This window comes from Actinia tenebrosa, unplaced genomic scaffold (assembly GCF_029948245.1).
Source record: "Actinia tenebrosa isolate PJP-AT-01 unplaced genomic scaffold, QUT_ActTen_1.0 PGA_scaffold12__29_contigs__length_12842862, whole genome shotgun sequence".
Lineage (NCBI taxonomy): Eukaryota > Metazoa > Cnidaria > Anthozoa > Actiniaria > Actiniidae > Actinia > Actinia tenebrosa.
In genome coordinates, this window is record NW_028292572.1 from 11,040,429 (window position 1) to 11,063,264 (window position 22,836).

At 34.9% G+C, this 22,836-nt stretch overlaps 4 protein-coding genes across 6 annotated transcripts; 2 read left to right on the top strand and 2 right to left on the bottom strand.

Annotated features, from left to right (window-relative positions):
- Positions 1 to 1,161: 1,161 nt before the first annotated feature.
- LOC116304545 (pleckstrin homology domain-containing family A member 1) lies at positions 1,162 to 8,990 on the bottom strand. Of its 2 annotated transcripts, XM_031714294.2 has the most exons (12): positions 8,621 to 8,989; positions 7,854 to 7,913; positions 7,256 to 7,307; positions 7,084 to 7,175; positions 6,802 to 6,978; positions 6,307 to 6,420; positions 5,871 to 5,939; positions 5,718 to 5,779; positions 5,328 to 5,391; positions 4,894 to 4,980; positions 3,593 to 3,626; positions 1,162 to 2,347 (listed from the first exon to the last, which is right to left on the bottom strand). In XM_031714294.2, the coding sequence occupies exons 1-11, from the start codon at positions 8,759 to 8,761 to the stop codon at positions 3,621 to 3,623; spliced, it is 924 nt and encodes a 307-aa protein (XP_031570154.1). In that variant the 5' UTR covers positions 8,762 to 8,989; the 3' UTR covers positions 1,162 to 2,347; positions 3,593 to 3,620. The 2 variants fall into 2 exon arrangements, with proteins under 2 accessions (XP_031570154.1, XP_031570153.1); XM_031714293.2 differs by lacking the exon at positions 3,593 to 3,626 and having other exon boundaries at positions 8,621 to 8,990.
- A 24-nt stretch (positions 8,991 to 9,014) lies between these two features.
- LOC116304547 (phospholysine phosphohistidine inorganic pyrophosphate phosphatase) lies at positions 9,015 to 11,545 on the top strand. The gene is made up of 6 exons (XM_031714296.2): positions 9,015 to 9,179; positions 9,465 to 9,806; positions 9,917 to 9,980; positions 10,516 to 10,608; positions 10,739 to 10,830; positions 11,119 to 11,545. The coding sequence occupies exons 1-6, from the start codon at positions 9,049 to 9,051 to the stop codon at positions 11,210 to 11,212; spliced, it is 816 nt and encodes a 271-aa protein (XP_031570156.1). The 5' UTR covers positions 9,015 to 9,048; the 3' UTR covers positions 11,213 to 11,545.
- LOC116304546 (protein MAK16 homolog) lies at positions 11,357 to 17,646 on the bottom strand. Of its 2 annotated transcripts, none has more exons than XM_089028019.1 (10): positions 17,489 to 17,646; positions 17,303 to 17,349; positions 16,437 to 16,546; positions 15,641 to 15,819; positions 14,804 to 14,841; positions 14,659 to 14,713; positions 13,860 to 13,934; positions 13,629 to 13,742; positions 12,706 to 12,765; positions 11,357 to 11,990 (listed from the first exon to the last, which is right to left on the bottom strand). In XM_089028019.1, exons 1-10 carry the CDS (start codon positions 17,501 to 17,503, stop codon positions 11,847 to 11,849), a joined length of 837 nt encoding a protein of 278 aa, XP_088884145.1. In that variant the 5' UTR covers positions 17,504 to 17,646; the 3' UTR covers positions 11,357 to 11,846. The 2 variants fall into 2 exon arrangements, with proteins under 2 accessions (XP_088884145.1, XP_031570155.1); XM_031714295.2 differs by having other exon boundaries at positions 12,706 to 12,768.
- Positions 17,647 to 17,689: 43 nt separating this feature from the next.
- LOC116304549 (adipose-secreted signaling protein) lies at positions 17,690 to 22,761 on the top strand. Its single transcript, XM_031714298.2, has 3 exons — positions 17,690 to 17,807; positions 21,053 to 21,271; positions 21,660 to 22,761. The coding sequence occupies exons 1-3, from the start codon at positions 17,759 to 17,761 to the stop codon at positions 21,890 to 21,892; spliced, it is 501 nt and encodes a 166-aa protein (XP_031570158.2). The 5' UTR covers positions 17,690 to 17,758; the 3' UTR covers positions 21,893 to 22,761.
- Positions 22,762 to 22,836: the final 75 nt, after the last annotated feature.

The window sequence follows — 22,836 nt, forward strand, 5'->3', positions numbered from 1 at the left end:
GATTTTCGCAGTTCTTAGTTACGTAATAAAGAAAAACTGCTCATTTATTAATACTCAATATTTAAATTTTAATTGTAAGTTTTCTACATCAAAGGTTCATTTTTCCGTATACTGGTTCGCCTGAAACATCAACACTCGAATATAGTCTTCAGTCGTGGTACGCATGGTCCAAGTAGCGCCTTGCTCCAACTCCTATACCAATAATACCAGAATCTTCTTTGAATTCTTTTTGTTATTCAAATAACTTCTCCGATGGTCGCAAAATAATGATGCTACTTAGGATAAAGGTGTAAACGCACGGTGCACACGCGCGCAATTTTCAGGCAATGTTGCTTATGTCGGATCGTTTTCTATTTCAGCAACATTACATCCAACAAATTGCGTCCAACAAATTAGGTCGTTTGACATAAGGGCCTGCAACATCGATTGCGTGCAACATTGTGTGCAATCCAGCGCTGGCTTAATAACAAAGAACTGCTAAAAAGGAATCTAGGTAGAGGTGCATGTATTTAGACGTAATAAGGGGAATCCAGAGAATCCAAACCTGTTAGTTCAGCGAGTAAATTCCTCAGAAAATATGATCTTTATGACTTTGATTCTACGAGTAACTCACGGTTCTGCCACTTTTCATAAAATAATTGAACTGCAAGACAAGAGAAGCAATGTCGTGGCAGATGCAAAGTCTTCGCGCACGCGGCGTACACCTCAACACGCATGCGCAAGAAACCAGGTTTGTGAATGCGTACCATATGTCCATGAAAAACTTTGTAAGAAGTTGTACAAATTTACGCAAATTAGTAAGTTCGGTAGACCTTAGTAGACTGTAGAACTACGAAACTTTGCACTGATTTGTACAATTTAGTTATTTCACTTTTTTACGGATATGGTATGCACTCTTATACGGGCAGCAAAACCCAGCAATATCGTCGCTTTGCAAGTTGTAGAGCAAATATTGCTTGTATACCACAAATTTCCATTGTCTAGCGAAGTACAAAACCTTTGTACTCTTTAGTATAGTCAAAAACTGAAAGTATTTGAATGAGAAGACCTTTTTAAAAGGCTACATTTGATGAACAAGTGACAATTAAGGGACATTATTTAACACAGTATAAACAAGTAGAAACGAACATACACATTAAGTAGTGATAAACACTACACTAGTAAAAACAAGTCACATTTATTTTGCATAAAAAAGTAAAAAATATTAAACCTTTTCCACTATAAATGACTACTTTGTGGAGAATTTTCCACTTGGACGCTCGTGAACTCGTTTTTCATAATTTTGTAATGGCTTCAGTGGTCAAGGATATGGTCACTTATATTAATAACGTAGGGGAAGACCGACGAGGGAGATTTCAAGAAAAATGTCATAGAAAGATTATTACTGTTATACCAACTTCCATACAAATATGTGTACCCCGATGCTCAGTATTTCTTCCTTTTGTCCACTTTTACCCTTCATATACAAGTGGAGGACGTGGATGGATGGACTTGAAGTGGAATGGGATGAATATGACATTGGATGAAGAAAACCAGGTAAAGAAGAGACTTTTCCTGCCATCCTTTATTCTCGCCTCTACTTCCAAACCCATGATTTTCTAGGCTTTGAGTCTTTTCTGATGTCACAACTATAGACCACATCTCTCTCCATGAAAAACCTTTCTCTCTAATAGCATTTCTTTACTAAACAACTTATACGTTTAGGCTGTGTATCATGAAAAAAATACGAAACAAGGACGATAAGCAAAAACACGCTGCTTGGACACAGCCACAAGTAGTTCATGATAAAGATATATAACTACTGAATAAACTATCTTTACGTAAGGCTCATTTAACCAATTTCTAGCAATGAAATATTTAGCCGAGAAAGCTGGACTCCATCGTTTACAAGCGCCTTTTCGCAATATTCAAATATTATTTCTTTAAACGTCAATTTTTTTCTCTGCTTAGTGCCTGTCGTTTTCCCTCTCTATCATTCCTTCTTTATAGTTTGCAATTCTTTTTCTTTATACGACTCTCTCTTTTCCTCTCTCTTTCTCTCACACTCCTTTATATATATAAAAGAAAGTGAAGGCAGCCGATACCTTGATACTACAATGAAGTTTAGCTTAAACTACCTATACTTTCATCTCACAGGTTATTAGGAAAACCCACAAACGAAAATTAGATCTAGTTTTACTAAGATATACTACTATGATCTAAGCAAAACAGATTGTAGAACTCCCAATACTTGTTAGGTTTTGCATTGGCATTTTAAACGTTGTTAAACAGCAGTAGTTGAATAGTAGCTCACAGACAAGCATCTTTTATTGTCAGTCACTGTTGTTGTAGTCGTAGAAGCAGTTTCCTGTAAGTAATAAAAATTAACCTTTTTTACTCATAGTTTAAAATACTGATTACTTTAATGACTTTAGCTGGTTGGAATTTCTTGAGCTTTGTAAATATTAGTGGGCTCAACTATCAAAAGATCGAACAGGTTGCTCCATTTCTTATGTTTGTTTGTTTGTTTGTTGGTTTGTGTCAAGAGAATATTATGTAAGCTTACTTCATATTCTCTTGTTTGTGTTTGTTGTAGAAAACGTTTTTTTCTCTTGTTCACAAACTCCAACCCATTAATAAGACAGAGAAAGAAAAGAATAACGAAAACTCGAGAATAAAGGAACGATCGAAAAACAGGATGATAAGAACCCTGTAGAAAAGTGTGCAAATAAAAACTGGTTCAGTTGCGACTTTAAAATTTTCAAAGTTGAGCAACTTTGTATCGCCTTTTTTTAAAAAAAAAAACCTGGTTTTGCAACTGCTGACAATTGTTCGATTGTTAAAATAATCACATTTCCTCAAGGGCAGTTTTCTTTTTGCCAAAACGCGCGTGCACACCCCCACTAGCAATTTCTTCCCGCCAAAACGCGCTTGCTCACCCCACTACAAACCTCTTCCCGCGAACCTTCCCGCGGACCTTCCAGCGGACCTCCACGCGTCGCTCGCTATACCAGTTTGCAAATGAACTTTTTATACAAAATACTTAGACGTCTTGTTTTTCGATTGTTAATTTTGGCATGCATAGGTGTTCATATGTAAGTTAAAGTTTTATTTATCATCATCCGCCACGATGTTTGTAATGGCATTCTGACATGGAATATATACCCTAAATAATGTTGATCTTTTTGGTTTTCATGGAAATCAATAGTAGCGCAAGCGTAGCTTAAAACAAGATCAGGGTTTCATGATACTGGTAAAAAAAATTAAGTTATGTTAAAAGTGTTAAAACTCGAAATTACAAAGTAGACTATCAATATAAAATTGTATCCCAACGTTAAATATGTGTTAGAAAATGCATGGTGCATACTAATGCGTGAATACATGATACTGCTGATTAGGTGTGATGATAATTTAAGGTAAACACGGAAAATTACTAGAATTAATATTATCAATTTTTCCCTAAAAGGTAATCCTTGATGGTTGGGTTCCCTGTGTCATTTTTTCTACTGGTAGCCCCATCATTGGTTAATAGTTGACCTACTCCCTTGCTCGTTTCTAAAGTGGCCAATAAAGAAGCATTAATGGTACTATTTCAAGATAATGCAATACTTACATTACATATTAATCTCAATATGACCTGGTCACAGCTGAAAGTTGAGTAAGCAAATTAGTTGCCATTATGATTGGTTATAACTCTAAATACAACATTATTGATATTACTGCCAATGAATGAAGAAATCAGCAGGAAAGGTCATCAAGTTGAGTGCATTTGTAAGGTGGTGTCATACAAGTCAAGCCTATTCTTGCACACATCACTCTACAAGCCTTCCCTATGCCTTTTGCTACTTGCAAATGCTACTTGGTAGCATGCAGGAGCTGGTATGTTAATTGGTATGATAACCATGATGTCATCAGATAACCATGATGTCATCAGATAGTCATGATGTCATCAGGTAGCTATGATGTCATCAGATAACCATGATGTCATCAGAGTCATGATGTCATCAGATAACCATGATGTCATCAGATAACCATAATGTCATCAGATAGTCATGATGCCATCAGATAGTCATGATGTCATCAGGTAGCTATGATGTCATCAGATAGCCATGATGTCATCAGATAACTATGATGTCATCATGTAACCATGATGTCATCGAGTAACCATGATGTCATCATGTAACCATAATGTCATCAGATAACCATGATGTCATCAGATAACCATGATTTTTTGAAATAGCCATGATGTCATCAGATAGTCATGATGTCATCAGATAGTCATGATGTCATCAGATAGTCATGATATCATCTTATGCCCATGATGTCATCTGATGCCCATGATGTCATCAGCCAGATTTTTTTAATGCCATATCAATAAGTATATGTAATAGGACTCCATGCGCTGTTCAATTAAGAAATAATTGGACGAGGAAAATTTTTCGAGTCTAATTATTTCTTGATTGGGGAGCATGAAATCCCATTACCTATTAATTATATAGCTGCCTAATTAATCCCATATCAACAAGACCTGTCCAATTAAGAAAATAATTGGACAGTTACCTATATGGGATTAATGAGAAGCTGCATAATTAAGTTACATTATTTAACCACTCAGTATTATGCCTAGTATATTCTCTAATTTTACTATTGAATAAGCATCATTATCCTTATTTTATTAGCTTACAGTAGTATTAATAATTTATGGAATTAGTCATGCTGTTATCTTTTTTTATATTTTTACACCACTGTTAGTACTTTTACTTTACATTAAATTCCTTTACTACCACCATTAACATCATCATCATCATTGTATAGTCTTCATTCCTAATAACAACACTGAAATAACCAACACACTTATTATCATTATCACTGTGTTGAAAGAAGGAATGTGTTACAATAGTATCGATTCCCTACCGGATCACTACTTGATCTTCCTTGTATTGAATTTGTAGTCTTCTGTATTTCTTTGACCCAGCTCTCCATTTCTTCCTGAGTGTCTGCCTATGGAATACACCAAACAGAAAATTAAACAAATATTGTCAACTATTATGAAAATTATAATACTGACTCCCAGCCTTCTGTGCAATTATCATGTTTTGGAAATCTACAGCAAATATCAATTCCTTTTCTATGAACCTCTCCTAATCCTCCCCTTCAAGAGGGACTTATGTTAGACCCCACCCTCCCCTTCAAGAGGGACTTATGTTAGACCCCACCTTCCCCTTCAAGGGGCACTTACGTTAGATCCCTCCCTCCCCTTTAAGGGGGACTTATGTTAGGCTCCACCCTCCCCTTCAAGGGGGAGTTATGTAAGACCCCACCCTTCCCTTCAAGGGGGTCTGAATTACCTGTATTGTAAATGTTCTTGAAGGTGTTATAACTTCGAACAAGTTCTCTCTGTTTCCTTCATTGCTGAAATTTATAAAACAAATATTTTCATTCATATCTCATTTGTTTTCATTAGCAAACAGATTGTAATTAATCCACTAGGCAAAATACTTTTATTGATACTTTTAACGAATGTAATCTGAATATATGAGGACTAATTGAATAAACTTGAAGATTAGCTTACAATATGTTTGCTGTTGATGACCATTATCTATAAGTCAGTGATCAAAATATCCAGTAAAAAAATTACAATCAAAGTATTTCGGCTTCTGGTCATCACTTTTATAATAAAACTATCTATATGCCCAAATTAATATTTTCAAGAAACATCTTGTTTTCATTGTCCTTACCTTGCACAAGTTCGTACGAACATTATATCAATGTTTGCTATTGACCTTATGGGCTCCTTGTCCTGCAGTAAACGCCAGCAAACAACATCAATAATAATAAATCAAGTAAAAATAATTCCCTTCTCAAATGAAGATGAATATAGATATACTTACCGTATCTTTCTCATAATACCCAAGTTTATTCCTATCCAGTCTGAAGTATCTTTTCTTCCAGTTTCTGACCTGCAAAAATATAGTGAAATAAAAGGACTCAAAATTAAGGTTACTGGAGACCTTCAGGGGTATGTTTCGTTTAAAACTCCATTGATCTACGCAACACTTTCAACAAAAGCCTACAAAACTATATATCGTTTTAAAAGTCATATGTTAAAGATTACAAAAAATATATTTTATTCTAGCGATTTTTTAATCTGAAATGATGCTGGGCCCTCAAATACAAATCGGGTACGTTCAGTAGATGTGAATTAATGGACATGGTGTTTGGGTGTATTGCAGGAAAAAAAACAACTATGTGACTTAGTGAAAGATAAACTACAAAAGGGTGTGACTTGAATTTAATTTTAATATGCAGTCAACAGTCTGTACTCACAACAGCTCCTTTTTTATACATGTATCCCTCCTTGATGGTCTTGATGCCAGGCCCCCCTGACATGGAACGGAAGTGGGAGCCTCCTGATAGACTTTCTGTATCTGAGTCTACTTTCTATACATAAAGTAGTTAAAGTTACTATATTAAAAATCTATCAGTTTTCTCTGTAATCACAGAGCTGGTGGGACAATCACGAACGGAACCCTCAGATCCATGCTAGGTGAAAGCCCAAGATCAAATGGGAATTTAGAAGTTGGTTTTTGCGGAGGGAGGAAAACCGGAGAACCCGGAGAACCCTGGCCTCAAAGCACAGGAGAGAACCAACAAACAACTCAACTCACATACATATACAACACCAAGCTTGTAGGGACTCGAACCCGGGTCGCATTGGTGAGAGGCGAGAACTCTCACCGCTACGCCACCCATGCTTCCCATAATTATAACATTGGTAGGTAAACAAACCAAACAACAACAAATAAATGCAAAATTCAATACCTTTGAAACAGGTCTTCTCACGACAACTCCTCCTATGATCTTTGTTTCATAACTGATATGCTCAGGGGACTGGTCTAGTTGAGCTTCTGATGTTGGCGCCTTTTGCTCACTTTCTCTCGGCAAGGTGTTTTTGATAGTTCTTCTTATTTTACCTTCTTGGCGTCTTGTAGGATCAACCTTGTAAAGGACATAAAATTCAACAAAAATCATTACAAGCCAATTGATATAATGATAAAATAATTTGGCATTAGGTACATCTTATCATCTCAAGCTTCTACTTACAACAACTCTGTGTAGATTGTTTATCCATTCATCGATCTCTTCTTCGGTTTCTGCTTTCAGAAAATGCTTTGCGGTATCAAACATCTGGATCTCTAGACCAACAACCACAACAACACTTGTCACTCAATGATAAAAGATTTTTCTTAATTAATATTGTTCATTTCCTTCTTACCAAAATACTGGGAAACTGACTCTTCACTTGCTGAGTCCTCTTTCTTCTCTATCTATTGTATGCAAGTCAACAAATGATTCAAAAGTATTAAATACTGTAAAATTTTGACAATTGATATCATTATCATCATTAATGAATGATCATGCATAAGATTACATATGATTAATTAGTAGGGAAAAATGTAAAGAATATGAATATGAAAAAAAAACAAAAAATAAAGGTTTGATAACAAGGGATAGCAATATTAAATGCAAGAGTGATGCAAACCTCGAGTTCTTGCACATAGCTTAAGGTGACATGCACATTTCTCAATGGTATTTCAACTACAGGGGCAAATTAGGGGTGGGCACAAATGACCACACCCATTCTTTTTGGTTAGTCATAGAGGTTCCTCTAAATGCCAAAGTTTTCTGGCTTTCCTTTTTGCAATTCATAGAGAATCTTCAAGTACTGAAGTTTCTTGGCCTTCCTTTCTGATTCCTGGATAGTACACTGCTGTATTTTTTGTTGTATTTTATTTTAATTGCATTTGCTCATGTGTTTAGATACTTGTACTATACAAATATTAAATAATATTACTTAAGTTATTAATTATTACCTTTGTTATGAGTCTAGTGTTGATTTCTCCATCAGGACAATTCCACAGTTTTTCAGTTTTCTGGATTCAAAAGAAAAAAAATAATGACGAAGATATATATGAATAAGAGATTCTGGAGATAAACAGCTATCCTCTGGGTGTGTTGTGCCCTGACAAATTCATACTGGCATAACGCAAAGTATTTTTATTTGATTCAGTGATTGAAATGCAGTGTTAGCAGAATAGCAAATATATAAAATTTCAATTACTTTAGATAAATCAAATATCGATAAGTTGTATATGAATAAGTTTAAAGATAGAAGTTGAGGTGTTTGGTTGGAACACATCACAATTAATTGATAAATTAATATAAATGGAAGGGTGTTCTTTTACTAGTAAAATGCAAAATTATCATCACAAAAGAGCGATTGTATTAAAGCAAACAAAAAGTTTTTAAATTACTTTCTGGTTTCATCAAACAGTTACTATACTTTAGGGTTAAAACCGAAATTTGTGCTTCTTTAGCTTACCGTTTCGAGATGCATCCATTACCGGTAAAGGAAATATTACAAAACCAAAAGTAAAATCAAGACAATGTCACGAGTCAAGGAAAATATTTTAGGCTTTCGCAAAAGTAAAATTCGTAAAAAAAACTTCTGTCAAATGGTGGTTTTCAAGCCGGAAATAACTGTTCATTCTCACGCAATGTTATGTACATCAAATAGAGATTACTGTACAGGTAGCTTTCAATTACAAGGTATTTTGAAAATCATTCTTATTTTACGTACCGGACAAAAAGCATAAGGATTGAAAAATCGAAACAGGCATTCTTCCTCGTCTAAAATAGCCAGCTTACGGTCCCAGTTACCATCTTTGTCCTTGTAGAAGATTGCTCCACAAAGACGGGAAAAGTCATCTCTGTACGGCATGTTTGATGGAATGTTTGAACAGATACGTAAACACCCGTTCCTAGAACATCGATCGGCGATCAACAGACCTTGAAAATAGGCCTTAAACCGTACGACAAAATAACCAGTTCAGATAGAATAGAAATTAATGACAATCAAGCAATCTTTTTGGAAGTAAAATAGGCTCAAAATATCAGAGATCGGAGCAGCATCATCATCCCCAATATAACATAATTATAATATGCCCCACTTTCCTTATCGGGAACTGGGGCTAGTTACCTGTCCTTCTCGGTTTTTACTAATCCAAGATGGCGGACGGAAGACCAAAATGGCTGGACAATAAGATCCGTGGTATCTTATTAGATATTTCTGGCGTTCTCTATAATTCAGGTCAGGGAGGAGGAACAGTGATACCCGGATCTGTTGATGCTGTGCAACGGTAAAGAAATTGTTGGTTTATTTAATTTCTGTTTGACTTTTTTATAACTGTCGGCTCATTGTTGTTGACAAAAATAAGGAGGCTGGCGTAGGAATAAAAATAAGGTTTTCTACACTTTTACGTTCATAACCCCTTCCATGAAACGTTTCTTCTGCATCCTTACATAAATTTATACAATTTTCCCCTTTTTCCTCTGCACGAAATTAAGTGGCCTGTCTCCATCCCCCTGGACTTATACAATTCCTGAATAGCTACATATTTCTATATTCCTTATTTGTTAATTAGACTAAAATCATCTGGTCTGAATGTACGTTTTTGTACAAATGAGACGCAATGCACCCGAGAAGAACTAGTGGCCAAGCTGAACAAGTTTGGCTATAAGCTTTTGTCAAGTGAACTGTTTGCACCAGCACCTGCAACAAGGTTTATTCTGGAGAAAAGAAATCTTCGACCCCATCTGCTTATCCACCCAGGGGGTAGGCCTGACTTTGATGGAATCAACTGTAATGACCCTAACTGTGTTGTGATTGGTGACGCTGCTCAAGAATTTTACTATGAGAACATGAACAAGGCTTTTAGAGCTCTGCTGGAAATGAAAGATCCCATTCTGTTTTCTATGGGATATGGGTAAGTATATGCAGCTCTATAGATCACTAATTCCTTATCTGAAGGTCTGCAAAGAAATTATGAAATTTCCAAAATATTATTCAAGTATGGTATATAATCCTTTCTTGCAGAAAATATTACAAAACTGATGGTGAATTGGTGCTGGATGTTGGTCCCTTCACAAAGGCTTTAGAGGCATGCTATAGTTTGATTAGATTATTAAATTAAATGCGACAGTACAATTTTGCTCCCCCATCCCCTCTCCTCCTCCACTTTTTTAGTGGTACTCTCAAGGACCATTTCAAAACTTCAATGCAAAGTTTCTTGTATCTTTTTGTCATAAAAGCCCAGGGGGTACTCTTGCCTGTTTAGGGTAGGTATGTTCCTCTAAGCCCACTGAACCCTGACCCTGTTCCAGAGTAAAATCGCTGAAATTCATAACTTGTTCCAAAGCAAGATCGCTGAAAATCATACCCTGTTCTGGTAGTGCAAAAATGGATACCCTGTTCCAGAGAGGAGAGAGCATGATTTCATATACCCTGTCCCAGAGTGAGTGCAATTTTATATACCCTGTTCCAGAGTAGAATCACTGAAAACCATACCCTGTTTGGCGGCATGTACCTGTATAGCAAATATAGCGGGCATAAAAAGAAAAAAACCATTTGCTATTGATTTTCAGAATTATAGTGATTTACATCATAGAATAACAGCACTACTTCTAATATTTCAGTATGCTTGCGATGTTAAAGCAGAAATAGTTGGCAAGCCGTCAAAGACATTTTTCATGACTGCTCTTGAAGCCATGGGAGTTTCTACAGAAGAGGTGAGTTGACTTCTCACTTTGCATATTTACCCCCACTCTCCCCTCCCAAGTATGAATAATGCGACCTTAGGATCAAAGACCCTGTCATGTTTGATTTTTAATTCCCTAATAATTCAAAAAATATTTGCAGGCTTTAATGATTGGAGATGATATTTTGAATGATGTTGGAGGAGCACAGGCTTGTGGTATCAGGGGAGTTCAAGTCAGGACTGGAAAATTCAGGTATTGTATGACAAAACACTCGTCACATTCATCCTTTTTTCCTTTACTTGTGAAAAGAAATTGAATTTCCTGTGACAAAAAAATCTAAAGACTGTTTTTCTCCTTATATAACTTTTGAGTCAATTAACTTGAGAAAATCATTAAAAATAAATAGAGGAAAACAACCCCTTAAATAGTTAATTGGTTATCTTCATTAGTTTACTGTCTGTATTTTGAATGGATGAACATAATGTATTTTAAGTTAAAAATTTTTTAATTTGTGAATAGATATTTGTTTTTTGTTTCCAGAATATCAGATGAAAATCACCCTACAGTGAAACCAGATGCATTTGTAGACAACCTAGCACAAGCAGTTGACCTAATATTAAAATACAATACTTAGAATGAAAACAATAACATTTACCAATAAAATTGGTAATAAATAGGTGAAAATAGTGGGTCATTTTTTATTCCATTATGGCAGTGCCCACTATAGAACTCTTTCAACTTTATTTCAGATCCAAGGCATACAAAAAAATAGACAATGTATAACAAAATGTATAACACACATTCCATTGGAAAAAGTGCTTATTTTATTATTTCCTGTTACAGTAGCTTTGAATCCAAGATATAGTTGACAACCTAGCACAAGCAGTTGACCTTATATTAAAATACAATACTTAGAATGAAAACAATAGCATATACCAATAAAATTGGTAATAAATAGAGGAAAATAGTGGGTCGTTTTTTATTCCATTATAGCAATAGACAATTTATAGCAAAATGACACACATTCCATTGGAAAAAGTGTTTGTAAGGGTTGAAAGGGGTCTGTAACTTGTGCTGATACAATATGTGTCATGTACATTTATACATTTATTATGAATTACTTATACACTGCAGTTATGCTGACATAAGATATTAGCTGTGTCTTCACCAACAGAATGAAACCAACTACAGCATAATGACATGTTATTACACACGAGTCTAAAAATAGACATCCATGTGGTATTTTTATTTTTACGAGGAATCAAGAACTACGTCTTAAGTTTTGTCCTCTTTGTATTGACTTCCTCTTCATATTCTATTTCTACTCTAGCCTTTCTTCTCTTTTTCAAAGGAGATGTTTTCTCCTCTTCAGCTTCTTCCTCTTCCTCACTTTCACTTTGAACCTCAAAGTCCTGGAGGAAAAAAATTCCAAAAGATGTTTCATGTGAATGAATGAAGCCATATTGTTGTAACCATATATGGTCAAAGGAAATTGAATTTGACAAGAATTTATCTCACTCTACTGAAACTACAATGAATCAGAATGAAAAAAAATTTAAACAGTCATTGTTTTCAAAAGGGTAGTGCCAGTGGCTAACAAACCTGTGGCCCTCGTTCCATGATTAAATTGGAATTTAAAAGTTGATATTTATGGAGAGAGGAAAACCGCAGAGCCGAGATATAAACCCTGCCAGCAATCAGGAGAGAACAAGAACTAACAAGAAACTTACTCTACTCACATACGACACTGAATCTGGAACTCGAAACCTGGGTCAGTGGTGAGAAGCAAGCAATCTTACCACTATCCCCCCTGCACTTCCTCAAAGGAAAGCTGCCGTATATTTAATAGTATTCCACTGATTGGTGTGGAATAATCGTTTTACAATGCTTTCTTGTTATAACACCAAGGAATATCCCACATGTCACTTATATTTTTGTAGGAAACCCGCTGGCCTGAAGGTTCATGTGTTTACTAGAAAATACAAGTGCCTTGTGGGATATTCCCTGTTATACCACAAGCCACAAAGCCCAGACATAGTTCACGAACCAAAAAGATAATACATTACAAAATTGAAATGTAATTGCTGAATGGAAAGTTAGGTCTTCTTTCTGGATTTCATATATTACCTCTATGTCACTTAAATCACTTTCTTCAATTTCATCCTCAGCGACAAACTCTGGTTCTTCCTCCTAGTAAAAAAATGGTTATTTTTTCTGTCTTCCTTATACCAGCCCATTTCATAAAAGTTTGAAAAACTCTGGTTTTTGGCATGGACAGGGTACAATGAATAAAAACCTTGTAATATTTTCCCATTACAGACCACCCATCATTAACCCCTTCAGGGGTGGATCCAGGGATTGTAAAAGGGGGTAACTAGTCACCCCTCTTTTGCTCAAATTTCACAGTACATTGTTGGTAACAGTAACCCCCCTTTTCCTGGAATTGCTGGTAAAACCTTTGTAATAGTCACCCCCCCCCCCTTTTACTCAAATTTCACAGTACCATTGTTAGTAACGGTAACCCCCCTTTTCCTGGAATTCCTGGTTAAACCTTTGTAATAGTCATTTGTTTAGAGCACAATGTGATCATATACCTTTCTGATGTGACTCAGACATACAATATAATTCCTAAGTGACCCAACACATGGTAAGAAAAATAGATTTTAGGGTATATCCCTGTTTAGGACTAGGTTGATCGGAAACAGGAAAGTGAAATACCCAAGTGTATAAATGTATTTCAGCATCAAGAATGATAAATCAAGGTACTTGGTCATTTGCTAAACACAGCATAGAATAGACCCCTATACCTTGGGTGTAATATTTTCCTATTTCAGACCATGTGTCATTCCCTTGAGTACTATTTCTTTCTTTAACGGTTGCGCATGAGAAGAGACATAAATATGGATATGACTCAAAAAAAAAAATTTTTTTTTAAGAGAATGACACCCACTTTGAATGAAATGGGAAAATATTACACCCAAAATAAAAAGGTTTATATAACAAACCTTTGAAATACAAATTTTAATTAATACAAATAGCTACGTAAATACCTCTTCTTCTTCTTCTTCTTCCTCCTCCTTATCTTCTTCATCTTCTGATTCTACTTCAATCTTTTCAAGTGCATTTTCAAATGCTTCTTTTTCAATATTATATATATCTCCATACTAAAAGAATATAATTGGTTTGAAAACATTGCTAAAAATATTCAAATCAAATGAGCCATCACTGAGTATCATAGGTCGGGCTTCCTGTGAAAAACCACAGGTAACCCAGATACTTACAGTTCCTTGTTTAAGTCTGTCCAGTAGTTCTTTTTCTATAGCATTATCCAACTGTGCAGCAACCAATGCTTTTGCCTAACACAAGAGGGGAAAAAATTACAATTTACAATTAAAATTTATTTAAACCAGGGAGATTAAACCTAGACATCCAAAATCCAAATATCCTATATATCCAATCCTGAATTTGTATCGGAAGCAAAATGGAGAACTCAGAGAAAAACCCTTCAAACAAGGGAGAGAACTAACAAACTTCACACAAATGTGATGCAGAGTCCAGGAACCAACCTTATTCATGTATGACAATGATTTCCCAATTCGGCATAACAAATCTCCAGAGGATTCATTTTCTTTTGTTCTTACTCTTCGAAAAATTCATGAGTATCCCAAAGGATACGAAAGGAATGACGATTGAAAAATTCATGAGTATCTCAAAGGATACGAAAGGAATGACAATGATATCTTGATGAGTTTCAAAACAATAGCTGTTCATTCTCTTAGAGGTTTGTCACATTCAATTGGGAAAACATTGTCACACCATGAGTAAGGTTTAGTGGGAAGGAATTGCTCTGCACCTATCCCACATGGGCCGTGGAAGGGGTGCTTTTTCCCTTTCCCCCTACTAGTCTCTTATATTTTCCATTCTTGCCTCCCTCCCCCCCCCCCCCCCCCCCCCCCACCCCCCCCCCCCCCTTTTTCCAATACTAGTCTCTATCTCTATCTTAGCCCCCTTTTAGGTTGCTCTGCCACCTCTGTCCTATTCTTGATTCCAATTAACAGGTGCGATTATACAATGTCATACCTCTCTTCTTGTCTCTCGTCGTTCAACTTTTTTATTAACAGTTACAAGTTTCTTACTGAAATCAATAATCATGAGATATTAATAATAATCATTAATGCATTATCATAAATACTTTATACTAAATAGGTTAAACGTGGTTGAATACCTTGTTTTAAGTCTGAGTTTTCTCATGCGTATTAAATACTGCAAAAGAATACAATAATCATAAGTTAGATAGTTCATTTTAAATACGGTCAAAGCTCTCCTTGTGACCACTCTTGTACACAACCATTTCCAGTTACAATACAACCACTTTTTATATTTCCCAGGTGGTCAGTTACAAGAGTTTCAACTGTAACTGGAAATAGAACTAAACATAAACTATTGGTTTTATTGACTGCCACCCTGTTAGCTCAGTTGGTAAGAGCGTCGGTCTGTTGTGCCAAAGGTCCTGGTTCAAGCCTCGGCCAGACCAACACTCAGGGTCTGCCTTTGTAATTACATCTGCAATTGGTTAGACCTTCAAGTCTTCTCGGACAAGGACTTAAAACCGTAGGCCCCATCTGTCTTCACTCTATAACCCTGTATAAGGCGGACGTAAAAGATCCACTGAAGATGCTGGTGACAACCATCTTCAGTGCCCATGCTAACTGGCTGCCTTATCAATTGGGTCATCAAGCCATCAACCAAGGAGTGGTTAACACATTAGAATTGGTCTTATAGATAAGTTAATGATTTTAATAATAATTAATAAAAAATCTCATAAAATGTATGTACATGTAGTATGTTGAAAACTTAACGTGTAGTTAAAAAGGTATCCTTAAGTAAAAAAAAGGTATCCTTAAATGACAACAACATATGTTTTAATGTCTGCATCTTCAGTAAGGTATACCTGTCGTATTGGATGGTGTTCAAGTTATTCAGTATTACAGTATACCTTATATAATAAAAAAGCTCAATTTAGTTTACTCCCAAGATAATTTTATATTAAGTAAACTCTTACTTGGACAATCTTGGTGTATCTTTGTTTACATTTATGGATGTTAAAATTTGGCCAGTACATAAGGTGTTTATCAATCTGTGCTAATGCAGATTCGTAGTTCTTGACAAGTTTGATTTTTTCCCATAATTTGGCAGGAGAATGTGCTCTTTCTATGGTTTTAATATACAAGTAGCAAACACCTAAAACAGTCAAGAACACAAAAATATGTTCAGATTGATACAATAAATGCGTCTTCAGGTTCATACAAAACACTTTTTCCCTCCCTCCCTCCCTCCTCCTCTTCCTAGTGTAACAATGCATGTAGCACAGTAGAAACAAGTCCCCCAAACAAATTCTAGATATATAAATAACATAATATCCCATTTTTAAACTCAAGTCTCAATTTTGTGTTACTGTATATATATTCTTGTGCTCCAATGAAGGTCAATGGAATTACTGTCAGTATTTGGAAATGCTTTGACGCTGAAAGATCATGAAGCTATGCTTCTAAATACATCCAAAACCCTGAGTAAACGAACCCAAGGAACATGAGTGTATTTTATGAATTCCAAAAAAGGCCTTGGTATTATACTCTGCATTCTAAGTGAATAGTTGCCAATCATTCTCTGTTTTCTGTGAGTAATCATCAAATTGCTTGCATTCAAATAGCTAAAAGTCTTTGTTTGAATCTCGGAATCAACTTCAAATGGTGGCTAAATACTGACCACCATGTGGTGTTGAGGAAGAATTTTATGAAAAACTTTTAGACAGGAAATGACGTCCAGTGAAATCCAACAATGATCATTAGAATTCTTACCATCTTTTTCTCTTACAGTAGCATATCTACTATTAGCAAGTGGGCAAGACTGCCGATTACACAAGCCTGTTGAATTGTACTCATTACGACAAAATTTCTTTGTTTCAGTTCTGAAGGAAATAAAAAATCATCAATACTTCCATAAGGTTTGCATGTTATTTTCACCAAGTTAACGATATCCCACAGGAGATTTTATCACTAGTTTTTATTAAATAGTAATAATTATCATCATATTTATCAATAGCAGTGTCATACTTTATCATCATCATCATCATCATTACAAGTAGTATAATATTGATAATAATAATCATCATTATCAAAAGCAGTGTCATACTTCATCATCATCATCATTGTCATCGTCATCATCATCGTCACCATTACCAGTAGTATAATGTTTAATCATTATCATCATCATCTCCTTTATCATCAACATTGTCACCAGTACTATAATGATTCATCATCATCATATTAATATCATCCTCCATCTCTGTCATTATCATCAAAAGATGTCATCATTATCATTTAATATCACCATCGTCATAATCAAAGCAAATTAAAAGAAAGAATGTGCCATATCTTCATATAAATTCAATGGCACTGCATATGTTGTAGAAAGATAATGAAAAGCCTCTCCATTCTTTTCCTCTGATTTTATTAACCCTTTATTACCCACCCTCCCCTCCCATGAACTAATCATATCAGTCTATATACTCCTGTTTATACATGTATCACATTTCTAAAGGTTTCAGATGCAAGATATTATCTGGACATAAGCTTGTCTGGCGCTATTTTGGGTAGCCTGTACAAACACAAGCTATCCTTATCTAGCATATAGACAGGTGTTAGACAACATCCTATCCACTTACTTTACTTTAAACGAACAGAACCCTTGATTTATGACTTGCCATATAACCTAGAAGATCAAAAAAGTAAACAGGAAAAGGTATAAGATCAAATGAATTTCTATTTCAAGGCGTAAGATTACAACATATCTTCAACATGTCGTCGGCCATTTTGGATTATCAAAAAGCATGAAAAAATATTCTATTTACCTCGTCGTGCTGCATCTCTGCGTCAATAAATATCCTTTATGCCACAAAATATCTTTCCTCTGTGTCACTAATAGTTTAATTTGTCTAAAAATGCTATAAAAAAGCTTTAAATTCTGTGTTTTTATCAACAAATCTTTTCCTCACGTGCAAACGTTCCTTCTGATTTGGATAACCGATGACCAGTAGATACCACAGGCTCACCATCAAATATTCATTGGCAAAACTCGAAGGAGGAATAAACTTATCATATTTTTATACCTCGACAAAACTATGGCTGAACATGAGCATTCCAATCCCGACTTCGACGACGAGGAAGATGGTAAGTTAGTTTTATTAAATGTTTGAATAATTGGGCGATCGTTGGTTTTATGGATAAGTTTTTGATTTTCTTGTTATTGCGTGCCCAAGTAAGCTTGTGTCATGTTCTTCACGTTATCCGTGTTTTCAACACATCTGCTAATTATACTCATTTTAGTCTCTCTACACCCTTCTTTCTTAAATCTCCGTTTATATTAATCATTGCTTACGAAGATAAAACGATATGCTTCTTGCACAAGTTCATTTTTAGAAAGATGGGATTTTAAAACAAACTTGATTTAGTCATGTCATAGTAAAAGTTCGTTGTGAATTCGAACGTCTATGCTAAGGGTCATAAAATTTGTTTTATATGTAAAATCGACGCTTTGGGTGAGAAAGCACGCAACGGCGATCGTGCTGGGGCGGTTGTACTTTGTTTTGATCATTATCAAGCACTCTAGGGAATTATAAGTGATTTGTTTCTCAAAGCAAATTTGTGTTAAAGTTTTTGTATTGAACACGTGCCTTGAATCATGCCACCATCATATAAGCTTAAAGAATATTCTTCTCGAAAATAATTGATGCCGAAGGAATCCTGATTTAAATATTTGGTTCTAATTAATTTAAGTTTTGCACGCTTCATACTAGCATATGGCCCTTATAAAGTTTTGTAGGAAGTACGAAAATAGCCCGATTTTAAGACTTGACAAAACAAGTCCCTTGAAAATTAATCCTTGAACTTTTAGCATTAAGAGAGAACACATTTCCTGTTGAACATTGTTTAATCGCTAGGAGATTTGAAAAGTAATCGTATTTTTTAAATGGCTATTTGAGTTGTCGGACAAGCCCGGATATTTCATTAAACGTACAGCCGTTTGAAAACCAAAGCTGTCAATAAAATAGTAAAGTTGTAACATTAAAGTTGTTCGCATTACTTCGTTTCTTTTTGTACTACTGTACATATATTCCAATCATAAACGACTCCTCTGGATACTAATAAAAGTTCCAAGGGGCTCGTCAGTATTTAATGAGAGGGGGGGCACTATTTTTGTCAAAAATAGTGGCAAGAAATGGTGGCCCTCTCCCGAAAAACCTGTCAATGAAAAATTGTAATTAAATTCACATGCTCCTATACTAACAACACACTGAAGAAGATCCATAGTTATGAATCAAAATTATTACCCTTCACTTTCCTATTTTTCCACTTATCATTTCTATCAAGTTAAGTTAAGTTTTGTCAAAATTATGCAGGCATATTTAGCTGTTATGTGTTTATAGCTAGTCTAAAGACTTAAATAAATGCTCTTTCCAAGATATTCACCTAGTTCACGATGGGAAAAAGATATTCACCTAGTTCACATAGGCACCAGGAGTACAAGGATAAGTTTTAACCGCACCACTTTTCACCTTCAGAACTATTTCCCCCCTCGTAAAAATGTTTATTACACGAGTGAATAAAAAAACAGGACCATCTTTTTTTTAAAACTGGACCATTGTCCAAGTGGTGGCTACAGCCTCGTAGTTATAATTCATACATGTATGAATAGGTAGTTAGACAAACATCTAAAAAATTGTGTAATTTTCAAAATTATACAAATATTGAATTAAAAATGAATGTTCTTTGAACACATATTTTTAATTTGGCTCCTAGATATTAGTTTTTCAAGCATTGTGTAATAATATATTCAAAAAAACCTTGAAGTTTTCACTCATCCACATCAATTTCGCTGTCAGCAAAGTTATTATATTGTTATCATAAATTTTGTATTCAAAATGACAACCTACTCTCGCCAAGTTAAAGGCTGATTAAATCAAGAAAATATCCAAGTACCCGCACAATTTGAATTTTGTTTTTTTCCCCAAGTAATTAATAATTAAGTAATTTATTGATCTGACAACAGAATTCACTTAATTTGCATATCATATCTTGAATGTATGTGCATGGATTTTTAGTATGTGGCTTTTGGTTTTGGGCTATATATAATATACATATATATGTGTGTGTGTGTTAATATTTTATATTTATTGGGGAGAGCGATAATGAGAAATTTAGGGAGATGATTAGTTAATATTTGATTAAATATGTTTATATGCTTGCATTTATTTATTCTCTCTTTCTTTCATTTGCTAAATTTATATTAATAAAGAATTAATGTACAAGAAATTCCCAAGCCAAAGTTTCTTCTTAAGTGAAGTCACTAAACCCATGAAATAGATATTCAACTGATACAATTTGGTAGTTTCTACCCTGCTAGCAGAGTCTCGCCCTGTAGACAAGGTAAAAGGAGACTCTGCTTGCAGGGTAGGTGGTTTTTTATCTCATCTGTAAATGGTTAGAACACCAACCGGTAGGCTCAGTTGGACTTTTGTGTGTGAGGTTGTGGTTTGAGTTCCGGCTGGACCACTCAGGGTCTTAAATACAATAATATTTGATTAAATATGTTTATATGCTTGCATTTATTTATTCTCTCATTATTTCATTTGCTAAATTTATGTTAACAGAATTAATGTACAAGAAATTCGCAAGCCTAAGTTTCTTGTTTTATTATAGTGAAGTCACTAAACCTAATCCCATTGTTATCTTTTGTGTTTATTTGACTATCACACGTTGACTAGGTAATATATACAGTATGAGTGGCCGTGTTGTATCAGATATACAACCATGAGGCGTAGCCGAGTGATTGTATATCTGATACAACACGGACATGAATACTGTATTTGACTTATCAAACGTCTAGGTTAGTTCCTTTGTGTTTCACTAAAATTTTCAAAATTAAAGTGAATTTGGCGAAGAAAATCCATCTTAAAGTTTATGCAAATGAACACAGTTTGGTATCAGATTTACAACACTCTTCACGGTCGTGATTTTCTGTTGTGTTTTCCGCATGAATTATTAATGAGTTTGATAATATGTTTTATTTCACTGATAAATGTAATGCCTTCACTCTAATATCTAATATTTAATCAGGTTACTTTTTTCATATGATTTATTTATTTATTAGTTTGTATGTTTATTTTCAATTATAATATCCTTTTTTCACCAATGTAATTTTTCTCGCTTTCTGATTGGTCAAGAGCCATGGTAAATAAGAAGATATATCAGCAAATTGTGTCAACAGATTACAAATCGCTCGCACACTGAGCAAGAGAGCACTAGAAACTGTTTTTCTTTCAGACTTTTTGCTTTTTATTTTGTAGTATAAAACAAATTTCCTATAATTTTTTGTGTTATGGAATTTGTTAAATTGATGTTGTCTCTTTCCACAGCCCACCATGACCACCATGTACATTTTCCAGATAATGTTGGTTTAAATACTGAAATCCAAGTTAGCAAAAGGGGCAAATCAGGAGTGGAAGTTCACCTTGGGTTTCTACAATACAAACACAAATATCAAATACAATGTGTTCTACCAGTAGCTGAAAATGCCATAGTTACTCATAGCACTAAGAGTCCTTTTCTTTGCATTTGTGAAGTAAAATCACTTGGTAAGTTGTTTAAGAGTCTGCTGGAATCCCTTTGAACTCAGGGGGTGTAACACACCTATCAAATGAATGTTAAGGGTGGACTGCAGGGGGAGGTTGACTACCCTTGATGACGTTGATGTTCAGGAATACATCTTCAACACTCAGGGTCTTAAAAATTAACTGAAGAGAAGGTGTTGCCTTTGTTATTGCAATTACATCTGTAAATGGTTAGGCCCCCAACGAGTTGGCTCAGTTGGTTGAGCATTTGGCTTTTGTGTGGGAGGGAAATTGTGCTGTGTAACACCCCCATGAAACTTGTCTCACAACACCCTTGCACACTAGTTTCAGCTAAAAATTTCAACATGTAACAGGGCCTTAAATCACTCTATCTTCTGGTTTTTATTGTCAGATGACGGCAAAGGCCAGGAAGTCACATTGCAATTAGACAGCCACAAAGAAGGATTATTAACAGACAAGTTCAGTCTAAAGAATGAAGCCAAAGGGGAGGAATACCACATTACTCTTAAAGCAAGAGTTCTAGGTCCTAAAAAAGGCACCCCAATGCTGAAAGAAAATATAAAATGCATAGCAATAGAAAAAGATGAGGAGAGAGATGATAGTGACTGGCAAGGATTCGACTGATATTCTTAAAAAACTATTATAAAACTACTATAGAAATTGAATATTCCAGGTGATCTGAATAACTAAATGTAATTAGATATTAAAAAATTGCCCTAAAATTTTGGCATTTATTTCAAGACATTTTGGTGCCGCTGATAAAGAAACATGCCATTAATAAAGAAAATGTGGGCGGCATTCCTTGACTGTATCAAAAATCTCTAATTGTTGTGTAGTACTGTACAAAAATTGTATAAACTTTAATTATTATTCTCAGTAGTATTTTGCTGTTTATATGCTATATTATCGTTTGAACAAAAACATAAAATTGTTTTAAGGAAAGTCTAGGATTATGTATTAATGATTGCATATTCAAAAATATGTATATCAATAGATCTCATTCCTTGAGCATGCTTTATCATTTCAGACCATGCATCATCACCTTGAGTATTATTTCTTTCTTTAATGGTTATATAACTCAAAGAACCATATTTTCAAGAGAATGACGCATGGTCTGAAATGTGAAATCACTAATATGCACAATTGAAAATCTCTTATTGATAGCCAGGACTCATCACGAGGGAGAGGGAGGGGGCCGGAGTTGGAAAGAGTTCAGTTTTAAGAGTTCACTTAAAAGTGGTTGAAAACTATGGACTATCCTTTCTTACCATGAATATGAAATATTCTGGGCACCCCTTTCCTTACTTACGTAGACCAGTCATTAAATACCTTCCTGTATAAATCAGTTTTAAATAAACTTTGCTTAATATAAACTATAGTTTTGAAATTTTGATCTTTACTCAGTGTATCGAAATATAAATGTATTATCTAACATGCCTATGAGAATTATTTTGATTTTCCACAGAATAAAAGCAAAGATGTGGCGTCTTAAAGTATGTTAGTTGTTCCTGTCCTTGAGCTTTAGTATTACTGAGCAGACAAGGAATAGATCAAAATCCCAGGCCAAC

Coding starts and splice junctions, on each gene's coding strand:
- LOC116304549 (XM_031714298.2), top strand. CDS start 17,759: ATGGCTGAACATGAGCATTCCAATCCCGACTTCGACGACGAGGAAGAT. Junction 17,808..21,052: donor CTTCGACGACGAGGAAGATG/GTAAGTTAGTTT, acceptor CTCTTTCCACAG/CCCACCATGACCACCATGTA. Junction 21,272..21,659: donor TTGTGAAGTAAAATCACTTG/GTAAGTTGTTTA, acceptor TTTTATTGTCAG/ATGACGGCAAAGGCCAGGAA.
- LOC116304547 (XM_031714296.2), top strand. CDS start 9,049: ATGGCGGACGGAAGACCAAAATGGCTGGACAATAAGATCCGTGGTATC. Junction 9,180..9,464: donor TCTGTTGATGCTGTGCAACG/GTAAAGAAATTG, acceptor TTTGTTAATTAG/ACTAAAATCATCTGGTCTGA. Junction 9,981..10,515: donor CCTTCACAAAGGCTTTAGAG/GCATGCTATAGT, acceptor CTAATATTTCAG/TATGCTTGCGATGTTAAAGC.
- LOC116304545 (XM_031714293.2), bottom strand. CDS start 8,761: ATGCCGTACAGAGATGACTTTTCCCGTCTTTGTGGAGCAATCTTCTAC. Junction 7,308..7,853: donor ACACTAGACTCATAACAAAG/GTAATAATTAAT, acceptor TGCATACAATAG/ATAGAGAAGAAAGAGGACTC. Junction 5,940..6,306: donor TGTATAAAAAAGGAGCTGTT/GTGAGTACAGAC, acceptor ATATTTTTGCAG/GTCAGAAACTGGAAGAAAAG.
- LOC116304546 (XM_031714295.2), bottom strand. Junction 14,714..14,803: donor AAACTCAGACTTAAAACAAG/GTATTCAACCAC, acceptor TATTGATTTCAG/TAAGAAACTTGTAACTGTTA. Junction 13,743..13,859: donor ACAGACTTAAACAAGGAACT/GTAAGTATCTGG, acceptor ATATTCTTTTAG/TATGGAGATATATATAATAT.